Source organism: Chionomys nivalis, chromosome 4 (genome assembly GCF_950005125.1).
Source record: "Chionomys nivalis chromosome 4, mChiNiv1.1, whole genome shotgun sequence".
NCBI lineage: Eukaryota > Metazoa > Chordata > Mammalia > Rodentia > Cricetidae > Chionomys > Chionomys nivalis.
Genome location: NC_080089.1, coordinates 98,689,485 through 98,714,614, shown reverse-complemented (window position 1 = coordinate 98,714,614; position 25,130 = coordinate 98,689,485). Strand labels below are relative to the sequence as shown.

General features: G+C 48.3%; 1 protein-coding gene across 1 annotated transcript in view; it reads left to right on the top strand.

Annotated features, from left to right (window-relative positions):
• The window catches only part of Ephb1 (EPH receptor B1), a 432,751-nt gene that overhangs the window by 111,632 nt on the left and 295,989 nt on the right, over positions 1-25,130 (top strand). The window contains exon 2 of the mRNA XM_057767268.1: positions 18,439-18,503. Coding sequence (XP_057623251.1) covers positions 18,439-18,503 — 65 coding nt within the window. The remainder of the gene's footprint in view (positions 1-18,438; positions 18,504-25,130) is intronic.

Here is a 25,130-nt window from a genome sequence, read left to right as displayed (position 1 = left end):
TGTCTTATCCTCCTGCCAGCCCCTTACCGTGGGGTCTTCTGTGTGTGGAGCCATGGTTTTGACCGTGATGGCCCTACCATCACCAGTGAGTACACAGGATGGGTTTTCCCAAGCCTCTGTTGCTCCACTCTACCCCCTCCCCCACAATCTGGCTGACAGAGGGGTTGCCTCTTTCTGTTGGCTCTCTTGGGCTTGGTGCCCAGGGCCCTAGCCTAGCCGCCCAGAGGCCCCATGGCTCTGTAGGATCCCACGCAGGCAGCCTGACAGGAAGGGGATTTGTTCCCTATGCCTGTCACTCGGAGCTGCTCAGAGGGCAATGGGGCTTTTGTGAGCTCTGAAGTGAACCCACTGGCCCATTGTCTGGCCCAGCCTTCCACAGACCGCCCCCAGTACGGTGAGGATAGGGGTGGGGCTGGGAAAGGCCGGATGTATTCCTGGCCAGGCCTGAAAACGCCATTCATCCCAGAAGCACCCTGTTAAGCAGCAACAGCAGAATAAAGAGAGGAAGGAGTGGGAAACAAGGAGGGAGGGGGAGAGGGAGGAGGAGAGAAGAGAGGCAGGGTGAGATAATGAGGACCAGCAGAGTGGAGAGGACAGATTTGTGGAGACTTCCAAGTCTTGTGGACCAGTTCTGAGAAGGCATGTTTCACCTAGAAAGAGAGTGGTACCCACAGTGAGGTTCACAAGGGAACCTTGTTCACATAGGTGGATAAAGAGCACTCATGCCACGGGGATCCCTTCGTAGTCACTGTGGCCCTGAGATCCATCAACAAAAACAACAGCAACCCTCCTCCAGTTTCTGGGACCATGAATGCCATGCTAATGCCCAGGGCATCGTGGCTGTGATATAGGATTTGTTCAGCTCCTAGTTGAAAGTCACCGCAGAAGTGTTGCAGCTACTGCCCAGCAGGCTCTGGGCTGCGACTTCACTGCACCCTCCCATCCCCCGCCAGGGGATGCACCTGGTGTTCCCAGTTAGACTAGAATGAGTGGGTGAGAGGATTCTGTGGCCTGCCCGTGCCCAGCTGTGGAAATCTGTAGGACACCATAAGGCCAGTGAGGGTGTTTTGCCTAGACCTTTAAATTCATCTGGGGGACATTTTTGTGCAAAGGTGAGAGATTTGTGAGACTCATGGGGAGGACATTTATGGCACTGTGACCATTTGGGAGCTCAGGAAATGCTGGATGCCAGAAGCAAGTCAATGACATCAATCAGGAAACAAATACAAGTCTTCTCGGGCCTTTTTGTTTTTTTTTTTTCTCGAGAGATCTTGGTGATAATAGAGAGGCTTTGGGAGTGTGATTGACAGGAAGGACTAGCCATGCTTTCCATGACAAGGAGGGTTGGCCAGAGGTCCCCTCCCTGCTGCAGATGGGAGCACTGTAAACTCAGAAAGGGCAGTTGCAGGGACCCCTGAGAACTATGCTCATTAGCCCCTAGGATTGCACAGCAAGCCAGAACTGTAATCTCATAGCCAAAACTGGACCACACTCAACTGGCTTCTCTCATGGATCTGCTGATAGTATCCCATTAATCCCATCGCCACCTCCTGTACCGATGACAGTGGTCATGTGGCTTGTACAAAGAAAAGGGTTAGAACTTAGACAGTTAGGTCATTACAAGCCATTCATAGTCAACTCCATGCTGAGAGCTGGGAGAAATAGCAACGTGATGGGATATAGAGAGTTGGAATGGGATGCCTTAGTGGCTCGAGACACATAGAGACCTTGTGAAGAATGATGGTCTCCTGAAACCCTGCGAGTTTTGAGCTCATTGGGTGAGGTTTCTGCATCAGGGATCTATTGCCAGATACTGGCTATTATTGGATGGTACAGAGCTGTGAGTGTGTAGAGGGTCAGTGGGGGACTTACAGACCCTGACATCATTGTATCTAAGTCCTTCTGCCCAAGCCAGAGACCACACAGAGACCAACACAGGGCACAGCTAAGTCAGAGCTGGAATGGTGTGGGTTACATCTCCAGGGCAGAGAGGGACAATGTCTGGGTCTTAGAGGGATGCGTTGGGCCAAGCTGGGAGTCTGAAGATGGGGGGATGAAGTGGAGGGGGACAGTAAAGCAGGTCATAAATACTGTCATCATGGAGAGTTGTACCATGGGGTAAAAGCGGCAGTCTGGCAGTGCTGGTCATGGTAAACACTAAGGGAGTATCGAGGGCCAGTGTCAGCCACCCGATAGGAGCCGCTCTAAGTGACTTCTCAATTCTGATGGCCCCTGGGATCTCCACAGTGGAGTGGGAGTTGTGTCCAGCCTGTGTTTCTTCTGGCTAAATGTCGTCAGCTACCACATCCACAACAGTCCAGTCCGAGGCTCCCTCTGCCATTATTGTTGCTACTAGGTGGCTCCGGATGAATCCCTGAGCCAGTACCATCTTAGAGCCACTGAGCCACCATCACTCAGGACTGAGGACCCTGGAGGGCCTGGCAGGGAGAGGCAGACAGCAGCAGTGTGTTGCTGCTGATTAACAAGCCCAGTCCACCATCCATCGCTGGCCTTCATTAGGGCCTCCGAGACTCATTTTGCATGGGCACGTGGACTCCCCTCTCCGCTCTTCTCTGAGGTGATAGATGCCCACTGGGCCGCACACAGGAGGGGGCAGAAACAGGAAACTGATTATGCATGGCCCTTCAGCCCAAACTCATGGTTCTGTCAGGGTGGCTAGGGTAAGCAGATTTCATCTCCCTTAAAACGCATGGGCCCAGAAGACTGGAAAATACCATCTCCTACATTTTAATGGCTCTTTGACACTCCTAGCAAAACTGTCAGTAGGTAAACAAACAGCAGTGGGCTTTGGGCCAGGTCTGCACAATCGGCTTGTGGGACATTCATCTGAAAGGTGTTTCCTGGCCTCGAATCCCTGAGCTTCTGTTTCCTCTTTCTACCCATGGTGACTGGATTGGACAGAGGGGTTTGACCCGAGATAACTTGAGTAAGGGGGCACTGGGAAGAAGTGTGGCTGTTGATCTGGCTTGAAGCACATGAAGTCGGAGACTGTGTGTGGATGGATACCCAGGCTTCTGAGGCTTGCCGTGCCTCTACCTATTGGCATGTTATGGCCAGTTTGGCTTCTGGATGAAGCTATTTGGTGCTCTAAAAGCCTAAAGACCCATCACTGGGTTCTCTGGCTGTCACTTCAGATATTAGAAAGATGCACCTGAACTTGAAAAAGTGGTTTGTCATCTTAGAGAAGGGAACACAGAGAACCAATTGGAAAGGGAGCTGAGATAGAAAGAAAAAAGGACCCTAGGACCATGGTCCTTTAGAATATTTATGCTCCCAACAGCTACCTTCCATTTTCTCTTTCTTGAGTTTTCTCTGGCATTTGTTGTAGGAGAGAAGCTATCAATTCTTAGATTCACTGGACTGTCTCTCTTCCATCAACAAATCTCATGGAGGCGGGAAGTTATGTTGTGGTGGCAGGCCACAGGAGGGGCGTGCCAGGATAAATGCAGCCTCTGCCTGGGCATGGAAGGCTGTATAGAATCCCGGATTTCAGGTTTTCAAGAGAGCTGTCTTCTGTGGACAGGGCCTGTGATGGGATTCCACCTGATGCCAGATGAGAATACCCTGGATTGATTTCCTTGTGAGAATGGCATTGCCTGCATCAAGCTGCAGGAAGATTGGCAGCTTGGATCTGGGAAGGTACCTCTGGGTGCCAGGCGGCCTTTGTTCTGAAACACTGTCCTGACTTTGACCTCATGGAAAATCCCGAGGAACTCTCTGACTGCTTCCTCACTCCCTTCCCAAATGCTGTGGGAGCAAGGAAAGTCTTGATTTCATTTGCTGTTTTGGAACACTGTGGGCGCATGAGACAGTAGACAAGAGAGGAATCTGTTCCCCAGACCCTCTTGTTCCCAAACTACTGGTTCTTCAACCCTCTTTTTCCAGCATGAAGCATCAGACCTGTGAGAAACATGCTGTACTTAGCCATGGCTGCTGTGCAGTATGGAGATCCATTACCTCTGCACCATGAAACACACATGCTACTCCACACAGTCTAGGGCTCTTGCGTGGATTTTCAGTTCCCCCTCTTCCACCAGCCCTGGAAAGGGGCTGTGGTCTCTTAGGTCTGACTGTAGGAGACCACAGATAGCTACTGCTCTTGGAGCCCACTTCAGGGAAGAGGAAGAGGCAGGGTGAAGAGCAGGGCAGTGTCGGGGCTGCTGTGATGGTAGTGTGGCCATTCTTCTAGACCACAGCCAGTGTCTGGAGCCCAAAAGACCCAGTGCTGTTCTTAAGTCTCACTGCATGCCATAGGTTGGGATACAGACAATGTGGCCCTTTGGGTTCCTTCTTAGCAGACTTCCCCACTGCTTCAGATCCAGGTAAGGCAACACAGGAGCCATCTTGTGTTTGAGAGTGGCCAGCCATCAGGAAAGGTTGTTGCTGTGGCAGGCTCATCTCAGATCCCTTGTCGTATGCAATGTATGGGTATGGTGAAGGCTACAATATCCATGTCTTAGTTAAAGAGTGCTGAGGATGTGAAAGTGTGACTGAATGGCTGAGTCTGGTTTCTCAGTCAGCTATGACTGTTGAAGTTGGTTTGGAGGCAGGGCTGGGTAGAGCCAGTGCCCACCCTTCACAGTGATCAGGGCTGGGTAGAGCCAGTGCCCACCCTTCACAGTGAGCAGGGCTGGGCAGAGCCAGTGTCCACCCTTCACAATGAGCATGGGAGTTAGATATCTAGAAGCTGGCCAGGTCTTTCCTGGTGAAGCTAAAGAACTTGGGTCATGAAGAGTCCCTGCTTCTCATCACCAGCCACGCACTCTAACACAACTGCCTTTTGTTGACCTTATAGAACCTTCCAGAAGCTGCAGGAAGTACTTGCTGAATATTTCACTGACTCCCCTCAATTACCCTATGAAGCAGACATTGTTATCCTCATTGAGTGGGTGACTGAACAGCAATTTTAAGGGTCTGAACCACTTGCTTGACGTCATACAAGTAGACAGTGTTAGAACTAAAGCTCATGCTCAGGTCTGTCTGCTTTGAGTTCAATATGGTCAGCATGCTGTCATGGTGGCTGTCCTCTTGTGTAGAGAGCTGGAGGACTAGATAGAATGGGGATCCAAGATATGGGTGCTGTCTAACAGGGCTACCTATTTAAACCCCAGGTGTCATCTGGGGCTTGGAAGAAGTAAATGGTGCAGTCTAAAGAGATTAATGATGATGCTGTATGTATTTCCTTCCCATTGGAAGTGGTGGTACAGCAATGGCCGTGCAGTTTATGAGTTTCAGAAATGTGACAAAGTTATAGGATGGACAAGGCCACTCCCCAAGGTCATAGAAACAAAAACAACTGGTAGGGAGAGAGGGAGAGAAGCCTCTACCCACGCGAGCTGCTTGCAACCTGTGTAGGGAGCTCCACGGATGCAAATTTCCTGAGTGGTCATCCACATTGGGGTCTGCCTTTCAGTAATATGGCGGAAAGTAACCTCAACAAACTCATTAGTTCAACCAACTAGACTTGGATAGAATCATTGTGTTGGTTTATCACTGTTTGTGATCTACCTGGGGTAAAGAGGTATTTGTACATCTCTTTCCCCTGTAAAGTGCCACAATAGACTTTTAGAAGGGGTTGCTCAGAGTTGAAGACAGCAAAGATGGTGTGGCTCTTAGAAGTTAGCAACAGTCCTGGGCTTTCACCACTCGTAGGCTTGCAGCAATATCACCAGACCACAGCTGTTGGAAAGGGTCACCACCCTCTACATTTAAGGAAGAGGAGCTGGGAATGTTCATGTGGCCTGTCAATCTCCACATGCCTCCCGCTCTGCTGGTGAAGGAGTACCCTGTTAATGCAGCCTGCAAAGTTCTTCCCAGGACAGAACAAGGTGAGAGGGCATAGAGGACCAAATGGAGAACATCTATCCTTTGCTTGCTGGTATGGGGGACATTGAAGGAGATACCTGGTCTCATTTACATCCGCGTGAAGCCCAACTATTGGATGGGAGACATCTAAAAACGGTGTTTCCAAGTGTCTTACCCCTCTTGTTATGAGTTGATTTGTGTTTCCTGGGAAAAAAAATGTCAAAGTCTTAGCTCCCCAACCCTGTACCTGGCAGTGTGACCTCAGCTGGGAACAGGTTTATTGCAGACATACCAGAGTTGGGTAGCTTCCTCTACAGCATGACTGGTGTGTTCTTATAATATGTCCATAGTAAATAAAAGGAGAGAAGCCCAGGCTGAAGGTAGACTGGAGCTGTGGAGCTGCAAAACACCAATAACCAAGCAATTACCAGAAAAGGCGAGGAATGCCTCTGCCCTACAGGTTTTAGAGGGAGTATGGCCCTCCTGACAGCCTGCTGCAAGAATTCTGGCCTCCATAATGGGGAGACAATACCTTTCTGTTGTTTTTAGTGAAGCTCCTGCAGAACACAAGCCTACACACTCCCACATCACTGTGTGGCCCAGTCATATTTGGGGATGAGGACACAGAGGTCACCCTGGGATAGAGACCCCCTTTAATTGCTTTCTTTGTTTCTTATATATCAGAACTAGGAGTCATAGAGACCCCCGAGCTGGAAAGGGAATGGATCCTTCTAAGTCACACACCAAGTCCAAGGCTGGGCTGTTCAGAGAACAGAGCCCTTCCAAGGCATTCTGGCACCCCAATGTTGTACCCAATGTGTCTGTTTCTCTAGGATCCTGACTCAGAAGGGCTCCGGGTGGGAGGGGCATTGGAACTCTACTTAGCTTCCTGCTTTTTCCTAAGGTAGGCCCCTTGTGTGAACCAGTGCTAGACCTGGAGCCTATCCCAACCCCTTGAGGCACTGTGCTGTGACCCATGAAGGCCGTGACTTCTTTTATTTACCATAAGTAATTGTACCTTGGAACATAAAAGAGGCAGAAGGAGAAAGGCGTGGTGGGGAGGACTGTGCAGATCTGTATGTCCTTTAAAAGAGCAAATTTCACAGTTTGTATTTCCAATTTGAATGCCTGTTCAGACTCATTCAATCAGTCAGTCATTCAACAGATGGGTTGGATTGGCTCATTCAGTTTCCTCAAGCTTGTTTCTGTTCTTTGCTGGCCATTACCACCCATCAATCAATAGAGATATGCATAATAATAGCCTCCATTTGCCTAAGATTTATACTTGGCAAAGTTAGTAAATAGGTGTTAGTCACATGAGTGTACTTGATACAGTTTCTTTCAGGACTCAGTCCTATTGACTGAGGGAGGTGCAGGAGGAGAGTCTTGCTGTTAAGGGATAAGGCTTTTGACACCAAGCTGTGTAGGTGGAAGTTTCTGGGAACAAGCCACTCCCAAGTAAGCACACAGATGCTTAATATTAATTATAAATGTTTGGCCATTAGCCAAGGCTCATTATTAACTAACTCTTACATTTAAATTAACCCTTGTTTCTTTATCTAAGCTTTGCCATGTGGCTTAGTATCTTTTCTCAGTACAGCATGTCCATTTCTCTTTCCCTGCATCTGCTGGTGACTCCAGACTCCGCCCTTCTCCCTCCCAACATTCTCAGTTTGACTCTTTCACCCAATCTCTTCCTGCCCAGCTATAGGTCAGTAAGTTCTTTTTAACCCATGAGAGTAATACACATTCACACTGTGCAGACGGATTTTTCCAAAGTATAGCTGGACTGTGGTTTATTCACTACTGGTAATTGAACCTGTGTCTTTAGGGTTATTGACTGCTTTGGTGGAGAAAGCAGGCATACAGGGAAACTCAAGGCCAAAGCTTCAGCTCTGTCCTCTCTTGGTGTTCAACACAATAGTTCATAGCAGATGCTGAGGAAGTGAGAGTTACTCGGAGCAAGGTGAGGCTCCATGGGTAGAACTAGGGCAGGCTTTAAGACCTACTATTTCAGTGATGGCCAGAATGAAGAAGCCAATCCAGGAAGGAGGAACAGGGAGTGGGGCAGAGGTTTGCTCTGAGGGATCTGTTTGGAGGAGATATTTCTGTGCTGTGAATGTTTTATTACCATTGGTTAATAAAGAAGATGCTTTGATTTATGGAGGGGCAGAATATAGGGAAAACATAACTGAATACGAGAAAGAAGGCAGAGTCAGGCAAATGCCATGTAGCTGCCAAAGGAGAAGGATGCCAGAACCTTACTGGTAAGCCACAGTCTCATGGCGATACACAGATGAATAGAAATGGGTTGATTTCAGATGTAAGACCTAGCTAGGAATATGCCTGAGCCATTGGCCAAACAATGTTGTAATTAATATAGTATCTGTGTGATTATCTGGGTCTGGATGACCAGGACACTAAAGCACAGTCTCCATCTCTGGATCACAGGGGCTTGGCAGGGCAGACATTAGTAACAATCTCTCAGTCAGTAGAGAGTCTGGAAAAATCACAAAGTAGGGAGGGAAGATGTGCTGAAAGAGGTATTTCTAGAAGATAATGTTAAATCTGTGTCTCTGAGTTTTGATTTTAAAAGACAATATAATGACACAGGAATCTTAACTGTAAAGGGATGTGCCTATCCCAGCAGAGCTTGCCTCTTGCTACCCTGTCCCTGCATAAATGTTTTCTGGTTGAAGCATCACTTGAATGGTGTCTTTGGGCACACCCAACTGTTTTCCTGATGTATGTTTGGGGGCTCATGTTCTCATGCACACCCTTCCACAACACTACTTATATGTGCGTAAGGAAGGGCTACTGTCAGACCCTCAACTGTAGGCAATGCTGTGATGATTGTCATTATGAAATAGGTCCCTTTTCCCACCTTTCCTAGGCAATTATTTCCTCTGCACAAACTCTTCTGAGTGATGTCATTCTCTGATCAGAAGGGCTGATGTTGGATAAAGCTTCCTTTGCTGTGGTCATACAGCCTCCTCCAAAGCTGAATGTGCCACACTGGCAGCAGATGACGAGGATTCAGCAGCACAGAGAGTGGTTTGGGTGGAGCTTCTGGTGACATACCACTTGGGACGTGGGTCCCAGGATGTAGCGATGTAGCCTGGAAACTCAGGATGTGGGGAAGGGAAAGAAATACAGAGGAAACGGGGACCTTGAAGGAAGAAACAATGGAAGCTGGTGAATGTTCTGATAGAAAACTAGGGAAAAGAAGGAAATCAAAACCAAACGCCAGTGGCTGGGGAAATAGCTCAGTTGGTAAAGTGTTTGCTCTACAAGCATAAGGAATTAAGATCTCCAGCACCCACATAAAAATCCAGACTCTGTAGTAAGAAGGATTTGTAATTGCTGCTGGGGAGGCAGAGACAAGTAGATCTCTGAAGCTTAATGTCCAGACAGCCTAGCTAAGTCATTGAGCTCCTGGCTCAAAAAGCGACCCTGTCTCAGGGAATAAAATGTCAATCAATGTCCTCTGTATCTCTGACCTCTCTCTGCACCTGTGTATACATGTGCATGTACAGCCCCGATGCAAACATATGCATATATATTACACACATACCACTGAGATTTCAAAAACACAGGTGCTAGGGGAGGGTGGCAGGGAAGTTAGTGTGGAGGAAGAGAAGATGCAGAGAATGAATGCAGAAAGATTTAGATGGGCAGAAGTGGAGTATGGAAACCTACTTGGAGTCCGTTCTCATTGCAGCCTTCTACAGCTGTACTGGGCCTAGGCTCCAGATCTGCTAGAACATGGCTCTATTAAGAGCCTGGCTGGTGCACTTAAGAGTTAACAGTCAACTAACCCTATCCTCAAATGCAGAGCTGGCAAAACCTCTTCCTGTGTTCATTTCAAGCCATTTCAGTGGAACAGGGACCAAATCCTAAGTGGCCAGTCTGTACTAGTGCAGGAGGCTTGGACCTGCTAGGAAATTTGGCTTGGTCACCTATGGTGTTGAGACCCCGTTGTAGGAGCTGAGGATCTAGAGGGCCACAACACATCTGAAGGCCCAGGCAGATGTCATACATGTCATCCAGGGGCTCTAACAAATCTGGCTTGCCCAATGTGCAGGGCTGAGGCTGGCTTGCCCACTGTGCAAGGCTAGGTCTGGGGTAGCATGGAGGTCTTTGGGAAAGGTAGAAAACTTAGCTGTGGCCGGGCAGTGGTGGCGCACGCCTTCAATCCCAGCACTCGGGAGGCAGAAGCAGGTGGATCTCTGTGAGTTTGAGACCAGCCTGGTCTACAAGAGCTAGTTCCAGGACAGGCTCCAAAACCACAGAGAAACCCTGTCTCGAAAAACCAAAAAAAAAAAAAAAAAAAAAAAGAAAGAAAGAAAAGAAAACTTAGCTATACTTACTTATGGTCTCTAGAACACACTGGAGTTGCAGCTGGGGTTAGGGATAGTCACCTTAGACTTACCAGTAAGGGCTGTCTTAGGACTGTGCATGTATGCATGTACACATGTGCATGTATGTTTGTGGTGTGTGAGTAGTGGTACCTGTGTCCCTGTGCTTCCAAGAGTCAAGAACTGGGAAAGAGGGTGGGGGACAAGTGCCAGCTACCTGTCAGGGCTTTGATGTGCTTACCCATGACCCTACTGTAGTCAGACTTTCTTTGGACCACCAGTTCCAGAATAATGACATGGAGACATTTTATGAATTATGAAAGAATGGCCTTAGCTTAGGTTTGTTCCCAGCTGGCTCTTAAAACTTAAATTAACACATTTTTATTAATCTATGTTCTGTTATGTGCCTCGTTACCTCTACTCTTTACCCTGCATCCCACTTCCTCCATGTCTGAATGGGGAATTTCTGCCTTTTAGATTCTTCCCAGAGTTCCCATCTCTGCCCTGAAGTCCAGCCTATCCCTTCCTGCCTGGCCATTGGCAGTTCAGCTCTTTATTAAACCAATCAGAAGGTGCCTTAGGCAGGCAAGGAAGGACAGAGACACATCTTCACACCATGTGATCAAATATTCTGCAATACCCTATCCTTTTAAAATTCCTTGTTCAATAGTATTCCTGCATGCCACCTTCCTGTCACTCATGGAGGGTAGAATTACATATTTACTTGAATGAGGATTGGGTTAGTTTCTGTTTCCTGATTGGCTGCAAGCTCCCTAAGAGCTGCCTTGTCTGTCTGCTCTCATTTTATTTTTGGAGTCTGCACTGTGCCCCACCCCCACATATTCCTCAAAAACTTTTGTACAAGGGTACTCAAACACCTTTTTTGCCACCACTTTACAGTCCTTTCCCATGATTCCTTGCAAAAGAAGGAGTTGGGGCTGCTTAAGCCATACCTGCCATGGGGCAAGACACTTAGCTCCTCATGCCTAGGTGACAGTATATCCTGGTTTGGGAGCACACCATGCTGTGGCTCCCAGGATCAGGAGTCTTGGGGGCTATTAAGAAAGAATCTCATGGTGGCACTGCTCTGTGTTTGGTGGCCTTGTCTTGTCAAGTATGCATCAGGCATTGCCTCAGACACAACTGGAAGCCACTGTTCCTCATTCTTCTGGGCCTGCGTATATTGTTACCGCCGTGGAAGGACTTTGTAAATCAACTGAATGTCTAATCTATGTCTCTCCTAAAAAGAATGGCTGATTTGAACAAAGAGAGCTTATTTATCTCTCTTTTATCACGACAGGTATCTAATTCCCCCTCAAATATCAATACATCCACAGATGCCAATGGAGACAGGAAGAGAAACTGCCATCAAAGCCAGGTAGCAGCTGCCTCTTTCCCCATAGAGGAAGCCTAGACCAGGACTTACCACCTAGACCCCCAGGCATGGTCCCATCGGTTGCTGGGTGGGTCATGAGGTTCCTATGTTGAAGTTACTAAAGAAAAATGTCCCCTGGGGTAAAGAGTTCATTCTGCCAGATTCCTTGCCATATCTTCCTTTTGCCAGTCAGCCCTGCTCTTGCCAGAGACCCCTTCTGTCTCCCCATTTGGACTCCCACTCTGTTCCCTTCAACCTGACTTTGCCCCTCCTAGTGTTGATCTGAAGGCCACTCCTTAGTCCCTTCTCTAAAGCTGCCTTCAACTAGTCAAGGAGATCAGCAGGGCCCCCAGAGGCAGACTCACAGATACCCCTCTATGCAGAGGAGATCAGCAGGGCCCACAGACACAGACTCACTGATACCCCTATGCAGAGGAGATCACAGGGCTCACAGACACAGACTCACTGATACCCCTATGCAGAGGAGATCAGCAGGGCCCACGGAGACAGACTCACTGATACCCCTATGCAGAGGAGATCAGCAGGGCCCACGGACACAGACTCACTGATACCCCTATGCAGAGGAGATCAGCAGGGCCCACGGACACAGACTCACTGATACCCCAATGCAGAGGAGATCACAGGGCTCACAGACACAGACTCACTGATACCCCTACGCAGAAAAACCTTGCACATTGCCCTGAGTTCTCAAGTCACCCTCTCATGGGCGCAGCCAGAACAGGAGGTTGTTCAGAATAGGAGGTGAAACTTTACTTCCTGTCCATGAGCTCACTCAGGGCACACATCCATCCTCACCCATCGCTGTGTCCTGGCGTATATCACTGACTCCTATTTCAACCCTGCAAGGAAAAGGAGGGGGGATGGGTTGGAAATGTGTCTTTACCTGCCTAGAGACACTTTATTGGTGGCATCCTGTAAGTACCAGTGCATCCGATTCCCCCCATAGACCAGGAACATAAGCTAGGAATGATCAAGTTACTATAGCACTATAGCAATGATAACACAGCTTTGCCCCCCCCCACTTCTGCATTGTCTTACCTATGAGACCCCATTCTTCAGATGAAGAGGGAAGAGATGGAGGTGGTGAGAACTGGGTCCTGGACTTGCCTTCCCAAACCCAGTGTTTTTTCCATATGAGTTCCCAAAGGGGCAGAGCCTAGGAGGTGATGGGCATGCGTCCCAGAGCCCTGTCCCCTGCAGGCATCTGACAGCAACACATGCCCTTCCAGCTGGTCTGGTCCCTGTGCCACCATTTGAGAGCAGAAGTGACGGTAAATATTTAATTGTGCCTCCACCATAACTTTCTGCCAGAGCTCTCAATATGCTTTATAAATGCAAATGAGTGGTCGCTTCCTCTCCAGGGAGATGTAAACCTCCCCAAATCACTTTGATTCAGTCCCCCACCAGAGTGGAAAGCTGTAATCAGGAGCTCCCCATGCCAGAGGAGCAAGTAACCTCAATCACAGGGAGTGGATGGTTCACGTGTCTGCTGTCCTCTGTCTCCACGCTGGACAGGATGTAAGGTGATGGATACCTCTTGCCACAGTTTCTGCCCAATCGATTGCACAGAAAATACTACTCAGAAGCAGATTCAATTACATTCTAACGCAGGCACCTATGACTGTTATGGAGACTGAGCTTGTATTTATGGAATTAACAGAACAAAGGAATCCCTGGAAGGCATCGGGATGCAATAGCGTTCTAAGTTTAATTCTGGACTCCATTTCCTTTGCCACTATCATCCCCTTCAGTGAGAGTCTGTGGTTGGTGCCGATTTGCATTCTGGGAACTTTTGTGGCTTCATGGCCCAAACAGAAAGTGCTCCCGTTCCTTTCTCCATTCCAGAGCTTCAGGAAGCTTCCAGATCTGTCCGATGGGACTTGCGCTGTGATTTCAGGCTTTCTGTGCCAGGGTGGGAAGCTAGCTGTGTGACTTTTCAGAGAGTTGCGCCCCTCTCTGCGCCTTGGTTTCCCATTCAGTCACGTGAGTACTTTTGTTCCTGCTTCAGACCCACCTGGCAGAGATACTTTAATGATCCCCGCGATGAGCTTCTACAGGGGCCCCTGGAGTACCTTCTGAGAAGTGTATTATGTAAATGTGGTATGTGATTATGACCGTTGTTAGTGCTGTGAAGGGGAGATGAGGGGAGAAGGGACGCTTGCTCTTCGCAAGGATCCCAGCTGTCGGCAGTGGGAGGGAAAACAAACTTGTGATACTTGCTCTGGTATTTTTCATGGGATAGCACAGCTCAACCCTAACCCAAACCCAAAGAGGGCAAGAAAACGCTGCTTTTCCTTCTCCTAGGCAACTTCCAAATGTGCACTCTCTCTCTGTTGGGGCAGGGATGCTAGCCGTGCTGGAGGCATGGTTCACACTGTCAAGGGGCAGGGGAGGCTTCCTGTGGTCATGTTGGTCCTAGCCCTACAGAGATCCGTGTGACATGTGTTCCACATGGGCTCCTGGTGTCTACCTGGCCGTTGTTTATGGTCCATGAAGGTCATTCTTTGTGGGTCCTTCATTAGACCTGCTCAGGCCCTTGGGTGGCCCTTCTCTAGTGTCCATCAGCTGGCAAGGTCACTTGTTGCTGGGATGGTAGATGTCCAGGGCCCTGTGTCTGGAGCTGACTTCCTTCTTGGGTTCTGGGGTAGATAGCTTTCTGGAGAAGCACTGACCAATGAATTTCAAAAAAAGTAGAGACTTCTTTTCGTTTTTGAGCATGTGCGCCTGTGTGTGTGATGTGTGGTGTGTGGTGGGTGTAGTCTGTGCACGTGCTATGTGTGTGGTAGATGTGGTTTGCGTGTGTGTGTAGCTGAATATGCACACATGTGTGAAGGTCAGAGGTCCATGTTGGGTGTCTTCTCGTGTTATCCAGTTTATTGAGACAGGGGCTCTTACTGAACCAGGGGCTCACCATTTTGGCTACACAGGCTGGCCAACAAGTCACCAGAATCCTCCAGCTGATGCCTCCCCAGTGCTGAGATTATAGATATATACCTTGCTTTTACATGGCTGCTAAGGATCTGAACTCAGTTCCTCATGCTAGCCTGGCAAACCCTTTACCCACCGAAGCATCCCAGTGATGATGGCAGCCATCATTGTCTCTTTCATTTCATCCCCACAGCTCACCTCCGGTTTCTCTGTACACCTCTAGGTTCTGCCTTGATGCTTGTTTCCGTCAAGTCCAGAGATTTTTTTTTTAAATATTTATTATGTGTACAGTATTCTGCTTGCAGCACCAGAAAAGGGCCCCAGATCTCACTACAAATGGTTGGGAGTCCCCATGTGGTTGCTGGGAATTGAACTCAGGACCTTTGGAAGAGCAGTCAGTGCTCTTAACCTCTGAGCCATCTCTCCAGCCCAAGTCTAGAGATTTTGAGTCTGCTTTCTGCCTTCATATCTCTTTCCTGAAGCAACGAGTGTGGAATGGCTGGTGGCATGATGTAGGGGGAGTAGTGGGGCCAGAAGGGAAATATGGGATCCGCTACATTGACACCCCGCTCCCCTGTATTTTCTGCACTTCTGCACATAGTCCCAACACCTCTGCAGCTGGGGTGAGCTGTACTGCTCTGTTGATATGTATACACTCTGGGGAATCTGAATGAGTAAGACACCTCCACTAGCATGTGTGGATCATCTAAGACATCACTCGGGTGGGGTGCTGGATCACATACCCGTCATCTCAGCTATTCAGGAGGCTGAGGCATAAGGATCGATCACTTGACAGATGACCCTCCTCCATCAAGAATTTAACTAAAAATGAATCAAAATGTATTTAGATGACAAAAAAAAAAACCTTTTTACTTTTGGTCTGGGCAAAGAATTCTCTGTAGGGTAGTAGACAATGGAAGAAAATCTTGACGAATGATGAATCGGGCTTTGTCCAAATTAAAATCTTGGACCCTTGAAAAGACACTGCTAAGAAATTGAAAGGTAAGCGCCCAAATGAGACTAAATATTTACGATGTGTGTCTGAAAAATGACCAGAGTCCAGAACATACAAAGGACTCTGAGAAGACCCCAGGACGGCTGGACAGAGGTGGACAGTGTTTGCCTCCCCAGGCAGGAACCATTGTGGTGAAGTGGCTGCAGAGGGAGTGATGGGAGCCTGTGAGACAGAAACCTAGGATAGCTCTCCAAGAGGGGCAAAGAGCAGCAGGGACCAGGACCCTGAACCCTGGTTTGGGAGATGACCATTTTTGGGGGGAATGGCAGAACCACATTTCCGGGGACAGTCATAGTCTACTTACAAGGGAATTCCATAGTCAAGACAGGCTGGGGGAAAGTTGAGATTGCTGCCCAGAGTCTGCACCATAGCATTTCTCAGAGAAGAGCCTACATCGTCTCCTCTTCTTCCTCTTCCTTTGAGTACTAGAATGATGCAAGTCGTGCCCTCTTGAGGACAGAGCTGCTGTAGGAATCCATATGCCTCTCCCCAACAGGAGCATAAACTTCCGCCTATGCCCATCCTGGGCACCCTGCAAGCATTCTCCCAAACTTGCACAATGCCTGAAAGCTTCAAGAACCCAACTAGACCTAACAGTACAAACCCATATAGTGCCCTGTACAACACGGGCTGGTGGTTCAGCACAGTGTGTGGTGCAAGCCCCAAGACCCAAAAGAAACAAAGCCCTTGCCTTCTGGGACCTGCTCCTTTCCATCCCATGCCTCCCTTCCATTCATTGCTCCTGGCAGCTTCTTCCTGTGGTTCCCCTGTTCCCTAGTGCCTCAAGAGTACATCACCGAGAGACCCAAGGACATGCCTCATTGGATCTCTGCTGCCAGCAGTGGTCACCCCAATGAGGTTTAGGGACACATCCCTCATACTCTCTTCATTCCCAGTGCGACCACTGCCATTATAGGAGACCACCAGTGACAGAGGTGCTCCTCCTAAGCAATCAGCTACTAAATTCTGCATCCCGGGCATTGCTGTTTTCTTCACGAGTGTCTATGTAGCAGGTGTCCCTACCGCCATGGCTCTATGCACCAATCACTGCATCCGCTTGGCTGCTAGAATGTCCCTGCTCCCACACAATCTGAAATCAAACGGGCCTTGCTGTCACATGCACCATCTTAAAAGCTATTGATTCTAGCCAAAGAATCTCTACAGAGACTGAGCTGTGGCACTAACCTGGAACTAAATCCAAGTGAGTCTACCAGAGGACTGCACTAAGAAACATCTCCAGCTGAAAGATGCTCCTACGAAGGCTGCCCTTCAATTGGAGGAGACACATAGTCTTTGGGCTGTACAAACATAGATGTAAAGACACAGTAAAGATGAAGAAGCACAGGGGTACAATGTCTCCAGAGGAGTCCACTACTCTGTAGCAGAAGACCCCAAAGAAAAGGAAAACAATGAGATGCTCCTCATGTGACTCAAAATAATGATTCCAGGGACATGCACTGAGAATCAAGAAAGCACAAACAGATGAGTCAGTGAATTTTTAAGAAAACAACTTAGAACTTCATGTCTATGTTTATTACAGCATTATTCATAAGAGCCAAAATGTGGGATCAGCCAACACAGCCACTGGAGTTGAGAATGTGGTGTATATGTATGTATGTGTATATATATATACACATACATACATATATATATATGTGCATGCTAGAATACCATTGAGCCATGAAGAAGGCACAGTATGCGATGCTGGTGAAGATTTGGAAGGACACCTACTCTCACGCGATAGTCCCAATCTGGAAAAGAATAAATATGTGAACAAATTGAGATGCATTCTTAAAATGAGATTCCACTTAGCATAAAGAAATGATGCAGCCGAGTGTGGTGATACACGATTGTTCTCCCAGCATTCATGAATTGGAGTAGGGAGAATTTGGAGTTCAAGGTCAACTTGGACTCCATCACAAGACCCTAGCTCAAAAAAGCTCCCCCAACCCCAATACCAGCAAAATAACAACAAAGTAAAAAAAAAATTGCATTTTCAAAGTATGAGCTCATCTTAAAACTGTTATCCTGAGCTGGGCGGTGGTGGCGCACGCCTTTAATCCCAGCACTCGGGAGGCAGAGGCAGGCGCATCTCTGTGAGTTCGAGGCCAGCCTGGTCTACAAGAGCTAGTTCCAGGACAGGAACCAAAAAGCTACGGAGAAACCCTGTCTCGAAAATTAAAAAACAAAAAAACAAAAAACAAATCTGTTATCCTGAAAGCAGCCAGATAAAAGCAGTACATAGTATGTAATTCTATTTCTGTGAATGTAAAGACAATGGCCTTTGCTTTATAATGACAATGAATCAACCATTGCCTAGGGGCAGGAACAGAATGGGTTATGAGCCAGAGGTTAAGAAGGTCAACAGGGAATAAAGAAATGTTCACCTGCACTTGTGCTAGGGTTAAAAGACCTGCCCTTTGTCAAATTACCTAAGCCTTTGTCAGGTTGGGGAAGAAAGGATGGGCATATGTCTGTCCCAGGGCAAAGAGACTTGTGGGAAGGTAGAGATTTAGGGGAGCAGTTGGTATCTGGGAATCTAAAGGCAACAAGAGGGAGGAGTCGGGGGATTGGGGGGTTGAGAAGAGAGGCTGGAGGAGGATACACAGAAGACCCAGCAAGGCTAGAGGAAGGCATGGAGTTTGGCTACTGGGTCAGCATGGCCCTGAGAAAGTCCCTGGGTAGATGCTGGATGTGGGGGATAAAGATGTGAGTGCAAAGGTGGGTCCTGGCACAGAGTTAACTGAGGAGTCCCGGAGCAAACATGAGGTCTGCAGTGGATTTCAGCAAACTCTGTCCCCTCACTGTGTCTTGGTTGTCACCAAAGAGCCTGACTGTGAAGATACCCAAGGATATTTCTGGCACCAGCTACGATCACACATAGCTTCATGCACTGTTCTTTTTCTGATTTGCAGAAACGCTGATGGACACAAGGACAGCCACTGCAGAGTTGGGATGGACGGCCAATCCTGCCTCTGGGGTGAGTATCAGACCAGCATGCTTCAGTCCTGCAGGGAGATCCTGAGTCCGCAGGGTGGCTGGGAAGTGCAGGGCTTTCCTAAAGCCATACATGTGGGGAGCAGTGCACAGGAGGGAATGCTGGGCGTACTACCTATCCAGAGGCAGCACCTAGGGGTCTCAGATTTGTTCCCTGGTGTGTGGTGCAGAGCATCTTGTGACCCAGTCTTTTCAGACAGACAGCTCCTGGGCAATGCAGACTATAGAAGGGGGACATTAACACTATTGCCATTGTAACACACTGGCGATCAACAGTGCCCACAGAGCTGCACAGAGACCAAGGACATGAGAAAGGGGCTGGTGGTCAGAAGTGCTGAGGCTGACTTGCACCGGGAGCTTGCTTTAGAGACACAACCTTAATTGATTTGGTCAGTGTACATGTACCTGGCCAGACCCTAGAGCTATGATGAATAGCTCTGTGATGCTCATAGTCTCCCGGCAAAGCCAACCATGTTCATGGATAAGCTAGGATGCATCTCTTCTGTGTGACTCTGGAGAGACCAATAGACATACATGACACAGAGCTGGGAATGAGGAACCCAGGGGTGGGGGAGCGAAAACCTCTTTGCAAAGAAAAGGTTCATGTGAACTGGATTGGGGCGCGGTATAGTTTAACAGGTAGGGCAGGAAGTGCTGGGGAAGATGTTCTAGGTAGGAGGGACAGCTGGTCAAATGGTGGGCAATGAAAAGACACGCGGAGGTGGCACAAGTCTGTGTGTGGACCACGGTAGGGGTTGGGGAGTGTCAGGATGAGGTGGGGCAGAATAGAACACAACACAGTCAGAAGTCCTTGGGTTTTTAATCCTCCAGGATATGGAGACATCTGGGCAACAGAGTAAAAGGGCCACACTGTTGATAGGGCTGTGGAGAACTGCTGGAAGGAAGGCATGGGGGAGACTCCTTCAGCTGCCTTGGGTGCATCAGAAGAATCAGATTTAAATGCTCTACCCACAGAGCCCATTGAGAAGAGTAAAGGAGCTGGGGTCAGCAATGATGGACCACAGTGAGATAGAGGAGATAGAGAAGATGCCCACATGTCCTGCACAGTGATTGGCTGGCTCTGGGGCTTAATGATAAAGGGAGAGTGCTGGGGGATGAGGAGGATCTTCTTCCCATGCAAGAAGTGAAGTCAGGTGGAGCAGGGCGGCCCTAGGCTTCCTCACCTGCCCTTGGCTTTCTCTGTTCCTGTGTTTTGTAACATGTATGTTCCATAGCAGATCCTCAGCACAACAGATCCTCACCTTATGCTAAGACCTCCTCAGGTGGTAGGTCAATGGTAATCCCCAGGGCTCTCACTTCCACCCCTGACCCATTGCAGGTTACATTACCAGGCATAAGTACCACGCTTTTGGTCAGGATGAAGCTAGTAATCCCCAAAAGAGTGAGATAGGAACTAAGAAAGGACCCAGCTGGACAGGTCCAAATACTGCTAGAAATAACTGTGGGCAACCAGGGTACTTCACACAAAGCTGATGAGATGACTAGTCTAAGATGCCTGGATAGCTCAAGCTTGTTCCCTCTCGCAGATCTCATTACTCTTGGCAGGCTTACATGTGCTTATAAAGACTATTTATGATTTGTAAATGTCCCTCCCTTGATTTGTTTTTCTTTCCCTTTCCTCTTGTACACAACATCTGTCTTCTTAAACATTCCATTTTTTCCAAGGAAGACGTTCCTTGAGGGAGATGTTCAAAGTCAAGTGATGTCCTTTCGAGATGGCAGCTGTCTAGCTGCTCATGGCCTGTCCCTCCCACTTGTTCCTAACGTGGCATGAATTCTCTTCTTCTTTTTTTTTTTTTTTTAATATTTATTATGTATACAATATTCTGTCTGTGTGTACGTCTGCAGGCCAGAAGAGGGCACCAGACCTCATTACAGATGGTTGTGAGCCACCATGCGGTTGCTGGGAATTGAACTCGGGACCTTTGGAAGAGCAGGCAATGCTCTTAACCACTGAGCCATCTCTCCAGCCCCCCGAATTTTCTTATAGGGATTCTACAACCAGATAAGTAGTCAACTGATGCTCCAAGAACCTGCTGAGCCTGTCTGGCTTAGAACAACCAGTGGGATGCTCAGGCTGGTCCTCGGTCTCAGTTGAGAGGGCTATCTTAAAGACTATGCTTCCATCCTGTGGTCTTTTCTCTCCTCTCTCTGTTGTCATCCTGAGTAGAGGCTGCCAGTGCTGGTAACTCAACCACTGTTTCCATATCCAACTTCGCACCTTGCCTTGGATTCTCAGGGACTGTCTGTCTCAGCACAGCATAAGTAGAACTTACCCCTTCTCAGCCACATACATAGGGTTACAACCACCTTAGTACAGAGCAAGGGTGTGAGATCAAGAGCAATCCTCCACTCTTCCGTCACATTACTCTGTTCATTTGGCCTATCCTCAGGGACACTTTCTCTGTATGCCAACTCTGTTGGACCCTTCCCTACTCCATCACAGATCTTCTAGGTGTCAGGGAGGTTTTCACAGTGACATCCAACACCACTGTAGCATTTACGTCTCTTTATGTTAGCATAGAGGAAGCAGTGGTTAAGCAGTCTTAAGTCAGGAGGAAGTAAAGTGAGGGAGACTGTGGCAATAGAGGGGAGGGGATGAAGACAGTGTGGGACATGGAGGACCAGAGATACTGGGGACACATTTACCTTTTAAGGAAGCAATTCCTATTCTGTTAAAATCCAAAGACAGAGATCAACAGGTATCTGGAGAGGTTCGTGTGCTCTAGGTTGATAAAGGAGGCCATGGAATGGAATCTATCCTAACTTCCTGCTTGCTGCCCGAGACTGGGATTGAGGCTTTAAACAATGAAGTTGGTTAGTCTTGAGTATGAAATTTTGGGAGGTCGAGAGCACCTGCTACTGACTGTTGGAGAGAGGCGAGTTAAGATCAACAGAAATGTGGCTGAGGCTAGGGCTCCGCTGTGAGTGAAGACCAGCCATGCATATGTGGTGGGCCAGTCTACAAGTCTCTGTCACCTGCCTGACTCTGCCTGGAGAGATGGCAGTGGATGTACCCAGAGTTACATTGTGCAGGTGTAAGGGTGAGATTGAAGGACAGAGGAGCTGAGCCCAGCGAGAGGCTGTTGGCATCTTATGGACTGACTGTGTTGACCAGAGGGAGTCCTCGTGAGACTGTAGAACAGATGTGTAGACACATCTGACACCAGAGTAGGGCCTGAAACTGTGGCCTTGTGGCAGGGGTAGGATTTAAGGTGCAGCCCTTAGAGGTAATGAGAAGTCCCAGTTTAGGGTTGGGGCAGAAGATAAACTTTAGATCCAAAGGAGCTTAGGATCCAGTGGAAAAGACACAGGCCTTGAACTATCTCTCTATAGTAAGCGCTAACTTAGTAAGCCATCAATCAGTTAACCAAGCTGGAGAAGGAAATTGGGTGGTGTCGTTAGGTGAGCCTGGAGGGAACTTTGTGTTAGGTTTGCTCTGTCTTAAGAAGGAACCGCTCCATGCTCCCCAAGAAGGTAGACAGCTGACACTGTGACATGGTCAGCTTGTTGGGCTCCACAGAGAGAGCCTAAACATCTACTCTTCAGTTTATGTCCATAAACCTTTGCAGCTGTACTTGAGAACAGCCTGATCTGGGCTTGGTTAACCACCCCTTCCTAGCTCACAAGCAGTTTTCAGTTTGTTGTTAGAAAGCAGATTGTAATATTACATGCCAAAATCAGAACATATTTATGCCCAAATTCAAAATACTGCTTGGTAATTAAGCACTCGCAGTAATGTAAGCCTCTTGGTTTAGTCAAAATCACACACTACCTGGTGAACAGAGGGAAAAGGTAAAAAATCATGTTATAAATGGACAAAGCCAGGTAGGTGCTGAGTTTCCATGTGAGGGCATCCCAGTGAGTTTCTCCAGGAACTCCTTCCTAGACTGGGTCCATACTTGTCCTGCCAGTCCTCCACAGTGTAGGACCTCTGGGCAGTGGTGAGTCCAGAGAGTCTGGGGTGATTGCAGCACTGTAAATGGTGGCCTTTATGGACCCGTGCTCCCCGATAGTCCTGTTTTAAGGTGCTGCCTGACACTTCCCATTCTTGCCTTCCTCTGTGACCCCGACCTTCATTGTCCATGTTTTCAGGGCCCAGAGGATGAGTCTGCTATATGTAGTTCCACGTCCCTGGTGCCAGCCTAGCAGGGCACAGGCACCAGGAATGTCCGTCAGCCGAACAAGTGATACCTCTTTGCATCTGTAACCCAGGGCTCTAAACTAAGAGATGCCCAGGGCAGGTTCATTATAGTCCGACAAAGAGTTAGTCCTAGGCCTTGCAATATCCAACTGCCATTAAAGAGCTAGTTAGCAATGCAAATAGCACTACCTCGGAGATGAGCCTGATGAAGGAGAATGGACACCCAGAAGGTGTCTCTCTTTTCAAACCCCCACTGGGATGGGTTAGAGGCAAGTCTGGGTCCCTCTGAGAGCCAGGCATATTCAGTTTCCTTGTTGGAAATCCAACCCCAAAGTTCCTTTACTCTCAAAGGGCTTGCGCCGAGCTCACCTGCTATTGCACCTGAGCCATGGATGGCCTTCCTTTGTGTCAGTTCCTGTGTCTGTGATGGGAGTCTCTCAGAGCGGACATCTATGAAGTTCTCATCTTCTATGAAGTTCTCATCTTCAAAGATGGCTTTGTGTGCTTCCAGACTCCATATGCATCCATGCTGCCTCTCGGAATCACCTTCACAGCCAGTGGCATGTGGAGTTGACTATTTTAATACGAGCCATTCTTCACCAAGGCTTGCTAGAGGAGAATTGCAAAGGGGATCCAGAGTCAAGCCTGGCAAACCCATAGTTGGAATGAACAGGCTCCCGTGTGCTCTCTGTGTAATTAGCATATATATGCATATAAATATATACACACATACACACGTATATATATATATTTTATGTGGGTGTATTTAAATATATGTGTGTATAGATGCACCTATATGTGCCTGTGTTTGTGCATATAATTTCTATGTATGCATGTATATGTTTATGTTTGTATATATTTGTGTGTCTTGGTATATATCTGTGTGTATATATCTGTGTATATTTATGTTTATATGCATATACATTTGTATGCCTTTACATTTCTATACGTGTATCAGTATATGTGTGTGTATCTGAATATACACATGTATCATGTGTGTATCTATATGTCTGTGTAGATATACATGCTTGTGTGGTATATGTGTCTAAGTGTGGACAAATGAAGTTAAATGAGTTTTACCCAGGCCTCTCTAGGCAATTCTGTGGTGTGCTGGGAGGATTATTGAACTGATAAGTGTTAAACTTCTGGGGCCAGCTGCTGAGATAGGGAAGAGTCCTGCCTGAAAGTCTCTATCTGGCCATTAACTCTCTGCACAAGCTGCAGGCAATTGTGAGGCTTTTCTGGTTGTCCAGGTGTGGACTGTCTGGGTCAGTGGGCAGCCCTGGCTACGTCCTTTATCCTCAGGTCTTCAAGGTACCCTTGACAGCTGCCTTTCCTGGGAGTGAGAAAAGTACACTCAGGAGAGAAAGCTACGCCAGTAACTGCCTGTCTCTTCTAAGGCCAAAGAAAATCAATTCCGATTTTCCTGGGCTTGTGAGTGACAGGCCTGAGGAGCAGCAGCCTAGGCCCTGGGCCATGACATCAAATATCTGCTCACATCCCCACGTGGCCAGTCCCTGCCTATGTGACCAGGGCCTGCCCTTTAGACTCCCTCCCCTCCTCTGCTCTGTGGAGTAACAAACAGCAGCACACAGGATATAGAGGAGTTCTCTTTTGCACCTCTGTAGGAAACACTAGCCGGTTCTCAGCCCTCTGGAGGGCTCAATCTATTCTCCTCTTCCCTTTGATGACTCAATCCTGCTAATTAGGACAGGAACGCCCCGAGCTGAGTTAGGGGTAGATCCAAGTGAGATTTAACTGGGAGAGAACAGGGTTTTGTGAATGGAACTTCCCCTGTTTGACTTTGGAGTCATGCCAGGAGCAGGAGGGCAGAGGATGCGGCCGGCTGTGCTTTCTCATACTGTATGCCGGTCTGAGTGCTTGTAAGCCTGGTGACTGGATCCTGGTAGCAACTGTCAATGTGTACTTCGCCTTCGTCAGGACTTTTGGTGGCCACTGACAGAAAAGCACAAACCACCCTTGGAGGAAGCAGCCTGGCTCATGGCTTGGGTGGGCCAGGTGGCATGGGGCTACAGGTTGGGCCAGTCTAGATTCTAGGGGGTGAGCTAACTCCCCTCAACACCCCACCCCCACCTGTCTCTTCTAAACTTCCTTTTCTATCTCCCCAGCTTTTTCTCCTGCTTGGTCTCCCACAGTATTGGGTATTGGTGATACAGTTCCTCTTTCTCACAGTACTGGGTATGGGTCCACAGCAGCTCCTGCCTTTCTGCATCGTCCATCTTTCTGCCAGGAAAGAGGAAACACTTGCTGCTGGACCCTCACGCGCAAGCCCTGACATTAAGTTCTACTTGGGCCCGAATGACTGGACTTGGATTCTGTACCCACCCTCAAACAGAGTCCTCGTTGCTCACATACAGCCTGTGTCTGCTCTGTGTGGACCTAGGCCCAGCAGAAGGCGAGGGACTGAAGGGAATGAGGAATTAG